The sequence below is a fragment of the Hydra viridissima genome, unplaced genomic scaffold (genome assembly GCF_058129835.1).
Source record: "Hydra viridissima isolate aposymbiotic clone 2 unplaced genomic scaffold, HvirCarnegie_v1 scaffold_5, whole genome shotgun sequence".
Taxonomy (NCBI): domain Eukaryota; kingdom Metazoa; phylum Cnidaria; class Hydrozoa; order Anthoathecata; family Hydridae; genus Hydra; species Hydra viridissima.
In genome coordinates this window covers 4,393,335-4,405,601 of record NW_028324304.1, presented here as the reverse complement: position 1 = coordinate 4,405,601, position 12,267 = coordinate 4,393,335, and the positions used below count along the sequence as shown (strand labels likewise).

At 28.2% G+C, this 12,267-nt stretch overlaps 1 protein-coding gene across 2 annotated transcripts; it reads left to right on the top strand.

The window, feature by feature from the left end:
* Positions 1-41: 41 nt before the first annotated feature.
* On the top strand, positions 42-9,767 carry LOC145188871 (heparan-alpha-glucosaminide N-acetyltransferase-like). Of its 2 annotated transcripts, none has more exons than XM_090088250.1 (17): positions 42-1,885; positions 2,356-2,471; positions 2,578-2,693; positions 2,799-2,868; positions 3,106-3,151; positions 3,290-3,364; positions 3,520-3,560; positions 4,300-4,376; positions 6,153-6,323; positions 6,474-6,586; positions 6,694-6,827; positions 6,901-7,027; positions 7,141-7,227; positions 7,448-7,522; positions 7,743-7,813; positions 7,959-8,071; positions 9,366-9,767. In XM_090088250.1, the coding sequence occupies exons 1-17, from the start codon at positions 1,643-1,645 to the stop codon at positions 9,536-9,538; spliced, it is 1,848 nt and encodes a 615-aa protein (XP_089944376.1). In that variant the 5' UTR covers positions 42-1,642; the 3' UTR covers positions 9,539-9,767. The 2 variants fall into 2 exon arrangements, with proteins under 2 accessions (XP_089944376.1, XP_089944377.1); XM_090088251.1 differs by having other exon boundaries at positions 539-706.
* The last annotated feature ends 2,500 nt before the right edge of the window (positions 9,768-12,267 follow it).

The window sequence follows — 12,267 nt, the reverse complement described above, 5'->3', positions numbered from 1 at the left end:
TTTCATTTTTTTTTAAAATATCGACACATTGAAAAAGATTAATTTTGGGTTCCTTAACTTTAAAAATGGATCAGTGTGTCGATGCTTACTTATATGGTCAAATCGAAAATATTGATGGAATGGCTTTTTAATGAAGTAATACGAACCTGAACAGCAGAATATGCGAATTTCATATTTTGGTTTAAACATTTTTCTTTGAAACCATTGTTGTGTTATGTTTTTGTGTCATCTAATAATTACTTAGTGTCGAGGTTTTTGATGATATTATCGCATCCTCTAAAATAAAATTTTGGTAGCTGAAAAATTTCTTTAACATCACTTTTCTGTTTAAGTCAAAGGTGGTAAAAGAAGATTACGTTCGTAGAGTAGTTTTGTCTTAACGCAAAACTACTTAGAGAACTTATGTGAGTTTCTTAATTATAGATATTTGGTTTTTGATTTTAAAAAAGATTTCATTTGTGCTAAAATGATGATAAAATACAGTCTAAACTTAAAAGTTATTTTCTTCCGTTTATCGATTTTCTGTCAGTGAAAACTCACCTTAAACTTTGTTTATAATCAATGCCATGTGCTTCGAGCAGCTTTGCCAAATAGTTCTCTGTCCAAAGAAGCTTAAGTCTTAAGTATATGATCTAAACTTCTATTTATACTGTCTTGGTTTATTTAAACAACTAAAGAACGTATTCTGTCATCAAACTTAAAAACGGTAAGCATCAAGTATCAATTTCTTTAAAAACGTAAAAAAAATAATCAAACGTCTCAGTGTAACAATTGAGTTTGTAGTAATGTGTTATATGGGCACAATTTAGTTCTGAAGAGAAAGAGAAAGCTAAAAAGAGATATTTTTCTAGGAATCTGCTTACAATATTTTCACTTCTTTTTTAACTTTAGAGTGTTTTTGTTTATAAATAAACAATAACAAAAAAAAAAAAAAAAAAAAAAAACCGTCGTTTATGACTTTTACTAAAAATAAATTCGTATTTCAATTTGCTTGTTTTGCTTCATTGATGTATCTAAGGTTTCTTAGAGTTTTAATATCTCTTCTGTTGATGTAAGATAAATTGCGATAAAATTGAGATAGGGTTAGTGTTTAAAGGTCTTGCATTTTGACATGGATACTGCTGGTTAATCATTTACTTCTAATATTTGTTCTAAAAACCAAAAACTGTTCACAGTTTTTTTTTAACCTTCATTTATGTCAATGCTAAAAACATGTAAGATTTGTAAGTAAACCCCACATTGAAGTTGTGTTTTGTACATCCATATTACTTCCGTTCTTAAACAATACTGTTGATACATGTCGTTACTCATAGCTAGTAGGCAATTATTTGATTGTGCTAATACTGGTAGGGCTGCCAAACACACATTCTTAAAAGTTACTATACAAACACACAGTCATAAAAGTTATTAGGATTGTTATTTTAGCTTATCAATTATATAGTGAGTTGTCTTTAAATGTTTAGTTAAAAGTTTAACATATAATATTAATTGCAGGTAAATTGTTTGTTGTACTGTACAGGTTTCTAGTTAGCACCATACTTATTGCACATGCTAATGTACTCCATGTATGGAGCAACATTTTTTTGCCAGTAACATTGACAGCAGTTTAGAAAGATATGTGCTAGCTAAGAACAAGTTGTAAATGCTAGGTCAATCTGACGCAACCATAACATTATTTACAACACATCTATCCTCCATTAAGATTTCAACTCCAAATGAGTTTATAATCATGCTAGTTATTTCACAGCTTATCACTATAGAGTTTGATCCTTTATTTAGCGACACAGGTGTAAATAGTTTTGTAATGGATCTTTCAACAGTTACATTCTTTACAAATGCAGTAAATGAAATTCAAGTTTCAGCCATAATGCAAAACTGTTTTGAGGTTTGTTTTTTATTTAAAATCATAAATTCAAAGTAGTATATTGTTTCATAATAAACTAGTTAACAATAATATTTAATTGTTGATTTTAATGTTACATTTGATTTGGGGTGGTTTAGTTCTAAGTATGACTGGTAAAACTTCTATGTATGAATGCTTGTTGCAACAACCCCACTTCCATTTACTTAGTCAAATTGTTTTCTTCTAACACTGTTAAACTGTAAACTATTTGAATATAACTGCATAAGATTAGATTGATGTTTTAAATTAGATTTACATCAAGTTTAAGAGTGAGTGTTAAGATTACCAAAAAACTCATGTTTGTAACTCATAAACATTATTACTATTGTTCATTCTCTATCCAAGACTATTGCTTTATCAAACAGTAGTATTGTAACTTGTCAATTTAAATACTTCCTATGCAGCACTTTTGTTTCCCCTTAAGAAGTCTAAAGTGTAGCTTTTGTTTTTAGTGCAACTTTATGTTTCTTGGAAATGTTTCATCATCAAAGAACTTCACACATATATTTGACACCAGATGGCCTACAAAACTTGAGTTTTTAAATTCCATTTTCAACGAATCGTTGAGGTGAGTTTTGAATAGAAGAAAAAAGAGTTCCTTGTAGTAAACAGTTTAGTCCTTGAAAGTTGTAGAGTTGTGTTTTTGTTCAGTAAGATCTGTGATTTGTATTTAGAGTAACTGAGCACTTTGTTGAGAGCGGTGAATATGTTTATTTGATTCAAGTAACACCATCAAATTCGTTTGTGATTAACAACAAAATTACAAATAATCCACCTTTTTCTATTCTACGTAAGTGTCTTTTTGAAATCTAAGTTTATAAAATATTGTACTTTTAATTGGTTTTGTCAAAAAGTAAAAAAGATTTAATTAAATTTAAGTTTTGTTTTTTTAAAGCACTTATTTACCTGCTTTCTGCACTTGTTGTTGCATCAGTTTTGTGGCCATTGGCAAAATTAATTTATAGGTTGGATTTTTACAATATTTTATGATGAAATATTTTTTTAAAAACTCTTTTGACTTAAATATTTTTTTGGTTAACGATTATCAATAACAAATTCTTAAGTTTTAAATATTTATAAGTTTAAATATTTATATTCAAATATTTATATCTATGTGTTATTTTTATTAATATTTATGTACTATATTTATTTATATACAAGGTTTTGAGACTTTTTATTAAAAGATTCTTCTGTTTTTATAGAAAAATTAAGCATGGTAATGATATCAGTGATTCAGATTATTTTTTGGTATGTTTTTATGTCTTTCTTCATTACGGTCATCATAAATACTTAAATACAAAAAACATTTTTTAAGATTGAATGCATTTTTTATTTGTATTTGCATGATGATTTTTGTTCTAGTTTTTTTGTTTGTTTTAAAATAAGGAAATGGAGGAGTGGGAGAGTAAAATAGATACCATCAGTAAATCAACTCGATCATCACAAAATGAGATTATATTGGTATGTCATTAAAATGTTTCATGGCTCAATATCCTAAGTAGGAAATTTTCAATACAAATTTAAACCCTTAAACAAAATTGTATTATAAGAAACAATTTAAAATGTAAAAAGCCATTGTCAAAGGTTATATAAAATATTTTAAAAATATTTCTTAGAGAAAATCTTCAAGGATCAGATCATTGGATACATTCAGGGGGTGAGAGAGATTTATTGGCTGTTTGTGATTTCTAAATTTTTTTATTTTAAAGTTAATAACTTTTTAAAGCCATTTTTATTTTGGTGAAATTTACAAGTTTTATTGTGATATTTTGTAAATTATTGCAAAAAGAATCCCAAGTACTCAGCTAAAGAAATTGCACAAAACATAGCATGGATTTTTCAGAAGATGTATCAAGGCAGACTTGAAAACACCCAAAACCTATAATGCTACGCTACTGCCAGAAAACCCTTTCTAAAACCAACTGATTGAATAAAATTTTGCAGAGATGACTAATTATGATTATACGTAAACTAAAAAGAATAGTAAGTAACAAATCATACAGTAACGATATCAATTATAAGAGTCATTGCCTGAAAACACCATAACAAAAAGTTTCATATTCAATTTTTTGCGTTGCAAAGTAATTTTTAAATTATGAAACTTTTGAGGAAATTTTTTTCTTTCTCTTTTTACCATAAAGAAATAAATAACAAAAACATAAAATGTAGAAGTCATTATTGTATTTGTATCAAGAAGGCTACAAGAACTCTTTTCACAGGGCAGTACAAGTTTATATAGAGTAAAATAGAATCTATCAGTGCAATTAATCTGTGTTAATCTTGTTGCAAAAATGCATTTATCAGTTCATAGCTTTTTTAAATTTTGTTAAAACAGACTTTTTAATTTTGTTTTATTTATTACATTATTTAACTATTGATTCATATTGCTGTGTTAGAATTGCAATTATATTGATGGTGTTTGTGAATTATGGTGGCGGTCATTACCATTTTATTGATCATGCAATTTGGAATGGTTTGTAACTTTTTTTAAAGTAATAAATAAATTTATAGCTTTACTTGTTGTTATATATTATCAATTATATTAATAATTCAGAATAAAAGGAAGCAGCTTTAAATATATAATATACTTAACTTTTTCTAAACAATTTGAAGTTAAACATCACAAATGTTGAAATGTACTTTAACAGGTAATGACAAAAAAATGAGACTGCATTCATTTTAAATTTGCATGGACTAATTCTATTAGTTGCATAGATATATTATGTGTATTTTATTGCAAATTTATTCTAGTTTTAAATAAAAAAAAAAAGCAATTAAAACTCAAGGATTGAAAATGAAAATAAACAAATCTAAGCTCCTGGTTAGATTTGTTTTCTTTCAATATAACTGCAACTTCATGAACACATGTGTGGTTTTTACATGGCCAGTAAGCAACAAGGTAAATATTACGCTTACTGTCATTTTAAAGCAGAAAAAATGCCAAAAGCAATCATATGCCGTGTATTGAATGAATAGAAAATGGAATTGGAACTCCACTAGTTAAAGGAAGTGGTCGGGTTGCTATAAAAATGGCGAAGAAGAACATTACTAAGCTGAAGACCATGATTGACCACAAGGATGGCGTCTCACAGAGTTAAGTAGAAAATTTCTTTTTTTCTGCAAAACACAGCAGAAACACACAGATAATAAATGCCAAAAAAAAAAAAAGATTCCATTAAGAATAGAAATGCAATAATAATGCAATAAAATGTCATAAAAATGCAAAATAAGATTGAGATGCAGTCGAAAAATGCAAAAATCACAATTGAATAATTGATGATGAATCTTAATGGAAATCAAAATTTCTACACTAGTAACACTTCTTTAACACCACCAAGCATAAAATATAATCCAGTTGAAAAATCTGGATTATATTTTACGCTTGGTAACAGTTGAAAAGTCTGGATTTGCATTTTAGCTAAAAGTATTTCTAAACCTTAGCAAATGGATCATGAAAAGATTTGTTCCTTTCATCAAAGCAAACCATCTAGATGATAATAACCTATTCTGGCCAGACCTAACAACATCACATTACATAAAAACTGTAGTGGAGTATTTTCACTCAAAATAACATCAATTTTGTTGAAAAGGAAGATAACCCTCCCAATGTACCTGAATGCAGGCCTGTTGAAAACTTTTAGTTTAAATTAAAAGGAGAAGTATACAAGAACAACTGACAAGCAGAGACTATTGATCAACTTTGCAATAGAAATAAAGTATTGTTTGAACAATACTTTATTTCTATTGCAAAGTACAATGTCTTACGGGATTGGTAAAAGGTTGAATCAATAATATTCATAGAAATATAGTTATAGAAGATAAATAATAATACATTTTTAAAGCTTGAAAAATTCTCTACGTAATACTTTTTTTAATTTGAAAAAAATTAAAGGAGTTATGCTCTCTTAAATGCATTTTCGTTTTTTTGTCACTACCTGTGAAATGTAATTCTAGTAAATATATACCACATCAAATAGTGTTATTTCAATAAATCATATAATATCAACTAGAGTTATATCAAATCAAAGTTACATTTTGTAAAATTTATGAGTTCCATAAATGATAAGTTATAGATTGTTGGAATTCAATCAAAACTAAAAAAAAGTTTTAATCTATGTTAAATAGATAGTAAGTTTTTTTAAAGTTATAAAAAATTTGAATTTAAAAAATTTGAATTTAGTTTGCTGTGTAAAACATTTTACGCCAGTGAAATACTTATTAGTTTTTTTGATCAGTTTTTTAATTTTAGGTTTGACTTTATCAGATCTTGTTTTTCCTTGGTTTATTTTCATTATGGGGATAAGCATCAATCTTTCTCATAGACGTCTTCAGAGGCAAAAGGGGAACAAATTGGCAGCATTTTGGGTTATTTTCGCTCGCTCAATCAAACTTTTTATTATTGGACTCATTTTAAATTCAGGTTTCAATTTTATAACATTGATTTTAAAATCTTTTTTTTTTAATTACAAGTTTTTAATTTCATTTAGTTTTAGAAGCAAATGATAAAAACATGTTTCAAGTAACCAAGGGTTTCTTTTTTTTTCAACTTTTAAATTATTTTGATTTCTAGGACAAAGTTTACCAACATGGCGCATACCTGGAGTTTTGCAAAGATTTGGTGTTTGTTATTTTGTGATAGCTACTTTGAATTTGGTTTCATCCCCTAGTGAACAAGCTCTTAAGGTAATTAAATGAATTATAAATATTTAGATTTCAAAGTTTCTAATTTGTTGGCTTTATATTCCTTTATTATTTTTTCTACTTTTTCTTAAATTAGTATTAATTTTTAGAGCTTTTCTTCAATCAATTGGATATTTCATCTCCAAGACATCATCCCTTTTGGTGTTCAATGGCTTTTTATATTTTTTCTTATTGCAACCCATACTGCTATTACTTTTTCCCTGCCAGTCCCAGGATGTCCAATGTATAAATTATATTCTCTTTTTTGATTACAAATATTGAAAACTCTGTTATGAAAAAAATGTGTTGTTTCATAGAGGCTATCTTGGTCCTGGTGGTCTGGCTGAAGGTGGAAAGTACTTCAATTGCACAGGTGGAGCCGCAGGTTACATAGATAGATTAGTACTGGGAGAAAAACATTTATACAGAAATCCTACATTGAAGGTTTTTTTAGACTTTTAAGTTTTAAAATATTTTATTGAATGTATAGTAAAACCCAACAAATGTATATTATTTCTGCAATACCATTCTGTTGCATGCTTGTCTGCATTTTCTAGAGCATTTACTCAACAAGTCAGAATTTTGATCCAGAAGGGTTGCTTGGTTATCTCACTTCAATTGTTCTTACGTTCTTTGGGTTGCAGGTTTTTTAACTTTTCCTGATTTAAAAGTTTACAAAGTTTAAAAGTTTTACAAGTATTTTTAAAAGTAGTATTGCAATGAAAATGTTTTTGTTTTAAAGAGTGTTTAACTCCGGCAACTTCAAACAAGAGTTCAAATTTTTTAGTTTTACACGTTTGGTTAACCAAACAGATTGTGTTTTTTTATTGTTAAAAATGGTTTTATTAAGCATTTGTTTTGCAGGCAGGACGTATAATGTTCATGTACAAATCTCATAAAAGTCAAGTTTCCAGATGGTTCATATGGGCTTTGGTTACTGTATGTATTATTCAAGGATGAAATAGTTTTTATGATTAACAAAAAGAATTTTAATGATTTGCAATTTATAACTAACATTGTTATCTCATAATATTGTTATAAGATGATAAAGTTTATTTTTACTTTTTTGTGTGTTTAATGTTTTCGTTAGATATTGTTATGTTTTATTTTATTTTATGATTTTTGTGTTTTTATGTTTATAAGAAAGTCTTTATTTTAGGGTGGAATAGCCCTTGGTCTTACTAAAGCAACTCTACAGAACGGCACAATTCCTATTAACAAGAATTTATGGTATAATTCACTGTGTGGAATTCTAATTATAATTTTCAATTTAGTTGTTGTTTTAATTTTAATTTTATTGATTTTAATTGCCATTGATTTTTATTGATTTTTCATTACATTCTTTTAAAATATCTTTCCTTTTTTTTTTATTTAGGTCTCTGTCGTTTGTCATGGCAACAAGTGCAACATCATTTGTGCTGTTTAGTTTTTGCTACATCGTTTGTGATATTTTTCATATTTGGAATGGATCCCCTTTCTTCTTTTGTGGTGAGATTTTCTAAACGTCAAGTCAATATTCAATTTTTTTGTTCTCATCTATTTGTCCTTATTCTTACCTGGTTCTTCTTGTTTTGATCTTTTATCGTTCTATATTTTGAAAAAGAAAAGTTTTAAAAAGGAAAATTTTATATTATTTGGTCGTCATTTTTTATTTTTATAAATTAAAAAGTAAAGCAAAGTTTCTTTAAAAATTTAAACTTTTGAAATGTTGTAACACAAAAAAGGTTAAGTAGGGCTTGATTTTGGTGCACTCGATGCACTCGGGGTTAATATACCCTCGTGACGCTACTAATAGAAAACTGTTGAGTATTTTAATCTAGGACATCCATAAATTTTAGCAGCCTGCTGTCTGTTATAATATATGAATGTCTTTGTATCAGAATTTGTTTACATTTGTATTAAGAACTGTGAAATTGTCTAATCAATCAATATACTTAAATCGGAAATGCATTATATTTAAAACAGTATTCAAAAAAAAATATATTAAAAAAAGTATATTTAAAAAATATTAAAAAAAAAAATATATTGAAAAAATATTAAAAATATAATCTATTAAAAAAATATATACATAAAAAATATTAAAAATATTATATATTAAAAAATGTTAAAAAAAGTTAACACATTTTCAACTTTGTTAGTATACTATGGTAATGAAAAAGAAAAAACAATCTTTTTTTTAATCTAAATCTTTATAATTCATTGAATAACCTGTGTTCCATTTTAGTTATCTGGGAAAAAAAACAAAAAAAAACAAATGCAAATAAAGATATAAACCGTTTATATGAGATTAAACTACGAACGTGCAAGCCACTAATTTCCAACAAATATTTTAAAAAATTACTCTTGTGGCGCAGGAATCAATAGCCTCCTCTATTTCGTTGACTCTTTCCGTAAATCGATATTCTAAACACTCAATCCTTTCTGCGGAGTTATCCTCTTGTTTTAAAGCCGCCATCTAAGAAAATAACAAATTCCATATAACTTTAACACAAAAAATTCTAATAAATTTGAGAAAGACACACGCACGCGCACACACACACACATAAATTAACGAGAGTTTTCTAAATTTAAATACTTTAAAATCTTGAAATTTAATTGAATTATCTTAAGAGTTTTTTAACTATGAGTTTTTAATTAAACTTATTTTTGGGGAGGGGGGTTTAGGTATTACATGGATTTTAGAGGCTCCGCAATATCCGAAAAAATTCCCATTTCGCAGATAATTATGATTAAAATTATTAGGCATTCTTTTTAAAAGTACTTATTTATGGAAAATTTTCAGGTGTCAACTCCTTGTTTATTTACATTGGACATAGTTTGGTGTCATTTAACATATACTGGAGTGAACAACAACCTACTCATGGGTCTAACTTGGCTGTAGCGACTTTTGGAACCGTAATTTGGGTAGTGTGTGCATTTTGCCTACGTCTAAAGAAATATGTCTTCACTGTTTGACAGAGAATTTTTCGAAAATAGCTTTTTTAAACCGAACTTGAATGTTAAATATTTCATTTCCTAATATTTCATTTCCAAATATTGTTAAATGGTTTAAAATTTAGAATATTTTATTGAATGTATAGTAAAATATGAAAATGTTTTATGAAGTATTTGTTAGCGAATCTTTTTCTGTAAAAAAACTAAAATTTTCGCAATTAAAGCGAAGCCATATTATAAAACTCGTAAATGCAAGTTCATTTACTTTTCAGGGGATGGTAAAAATGGCCAGTTTTGCAGAAATTTCTTTTTTCTTCAAATTTTTTTGGACAATTTTAACACGCTAGAAAGGGATATTAGAGTTATACGCAATGCAAGGCTTTTCTACACAATGCAAAAATTTGACCATATGTAGATTTACGAATTTTACAAGATACGCTGAAGAAATATGAGAGTATAATTTCTTCAGTGTTGTTATGACATTTTTATGTTCCTATTGTTATGACGTCAATCTATTTTATCTTTTAACTTACCCATCATACAAGCGGAATGCTTCTTGCCCATGACGTATTTTATAACAGGTCACCGCGAGGATAACATCAAAAACTGGTGACGAAAATTTTCTAGTTCCATATTTTAATACTTGTGAAGTGTTGATGGTCTTGCTAAATTATTTAGTCAAAACCTTTAAGTATTCAATTATATTTAGAATAAACAGGTTATAAAAGCTATATCACGATTTGTAATGGAAGTTATGATGAAAGTTCTAAAGAAAAAACCTTTCGTTTTCCTCGAACACCATATTTCTGATAACCCCCGTGCTTTAAATATGTCTAATAATGGTTTTCCCATGAGTAATATAGTGCACTTATTTTCAAATGCACTGTATTCTTCCGGGTGCCAATTTAGAATGTCATTTTATTAGCACTATTCATCGTTATCACTACGCATCTTTACATTTTATATCTGTTGTCAGAGTCGTGACGCCCTCCAATAACTGCTTCATTAGCTGTATTACACCAAGTTGTTCGAATACCATCTGATCGCATTGGTATGCGATGCAGTTGGCTAATGATTGCAATAGGAATGCCGACGAATTAGGACCCTGTCGGACAATTACCCAATTTCGTGGGGTAAATAATTTCCGAATAACAGGTTTGCCAAAAATCACTTACCGCTATCTGATGGTTCACACAATATCAATCCTCTCTTTTTATTGTTTACGTTAAAAATGAAATTACAAAGTAGGTGTATTAATCTATCTACTGAGATACAATTTTTTGCAAAGCTATATGACGCAACAAAGTTATATGACGCAAAAAAGCTATATGACACAAAAAAGCTATATGACGCAAAAAAGCTATACGACGCAAAAAACCTATACGACGCAAAAAAATATATGACCGCGCCAAATCTTCCTATATCATTACATGGTATTATTCTTTCTTTTAGCATGTTATGTTCTTTATGGTAGTTTTGACGGAAAATTGTTTTTTTGCAGCTCTCCAGTTCAGAGGCAGGAATAGATAGCTCCATGTCTCTTAATTGTGGATCTGTTGCTAATGTGTTATCGTAGTGTCTGCTGTTCATAAGCTTTAGATCTTTTATGCATTTTATGAACGCATCTTTTATATGTTTTTTTTTTTTTTGATCTTTCCGTCAAAATTGGTGCTTTTTCTATATAAGCTGGTGTTGTATTTATAATATTGCTAATGTGGTTTAAAAATGTTTTGAAAATAGGGAGTGACATTGTTGTAGTAAGCAACTGTACTAATGTACTTAACTTCAACGTAAAACTTGCATGTTTCGCAGGTCGATCCATCTCTTTTAACAGCAATGTCGTTGCATCCTCTACATCCATATCTTTAAAATTTGTTATTTATTAAATTGTTGTTTATTGAAATTAGTAGTAACAGTATAAACAACGGTATATTATATTTACCTCCTGCATTTGAATGCATTTCTTCTGATATGTAGGCTGTCTTTGTCGAAGTTTCTTTCATTTGCGGATAGGCTATGTGACCCCATCAGTACATGGGGTTCATGTTCTTTTCCGGAGAAATTTTTCTCTTTTTTATCGCCATATTCGCATTTGATATGCGTACAGGTAATAATTGGTGCAAACTCAGTAAGCATAAATCTATTTTGTCCTAATTAAAGACCGCTGCCCAGCTTCCTTCACTTTCTGACACTAAACCCAACATTTCAGGGTATGCTTTTGATTGTTTTAGCTGGGTTGGTCATGATCCTCCTGGGTTGGTCATGATCCTCCTCTTGATCTTGTTGACAAAATCCCGGTTAAAAACTTTACACTTTTTTTCCTGTCGTTTTAATTTTTATCTCATAAAAAATTTAGTGTTTAATTAAATGTTTTTCTAATTGATTCGTTCGTAAATTTTTCAATATTTAAGATTTGTAAACAATTAGTTGTTTAAAAATCTTAATGCAAGACAGTAAATAGTCTTTAGGGTCTTGCATTACTTGTATTTTGCATTACTTGCATATCTTTTTTTACTGATCATAGTAAGACTTTATCAATTCTTTGAAATTAAAATCCATGTTCACTTCACGTGCATTTACGAACCACATTTCATGAACTTATTTCCTTGTGAATTACACAAGAATAAAATATTTATTTTTAAAATATTCTTTTTTTGTTTCCGAATTGATTTTTTCTAAAAAGATAATAAAATGATGTTTCATTTTATTTTTCTCATGCAAACGTTCGTCAAACCCTTAAGAGTTTAGCT

Bases quoted from the DNA above. Each gene is read 5' to 3' on its own strand.
- LOC145188871 (XM_090088250.1), top strand. From the start codon at position 1,643: ATGCTAGGTCAATCTGACGCAACCATAACATTATTTACAACACATCTA. The intron at 3,152-3,289 runs GTATGTTTTTAT...TTTTAAAATAAG, and splicing joins GTGATTCAGATTATTTTTTG to GAAATGGAGGAGTGGGAGAG. The intron at 8,072-9,365 runs GTGAGATTTTCT...GAAAATTTTCAG, and splicing joins ATCCCCTTTCTTCTTTTGTG to GTGTCAACTCCTTGTTTATT.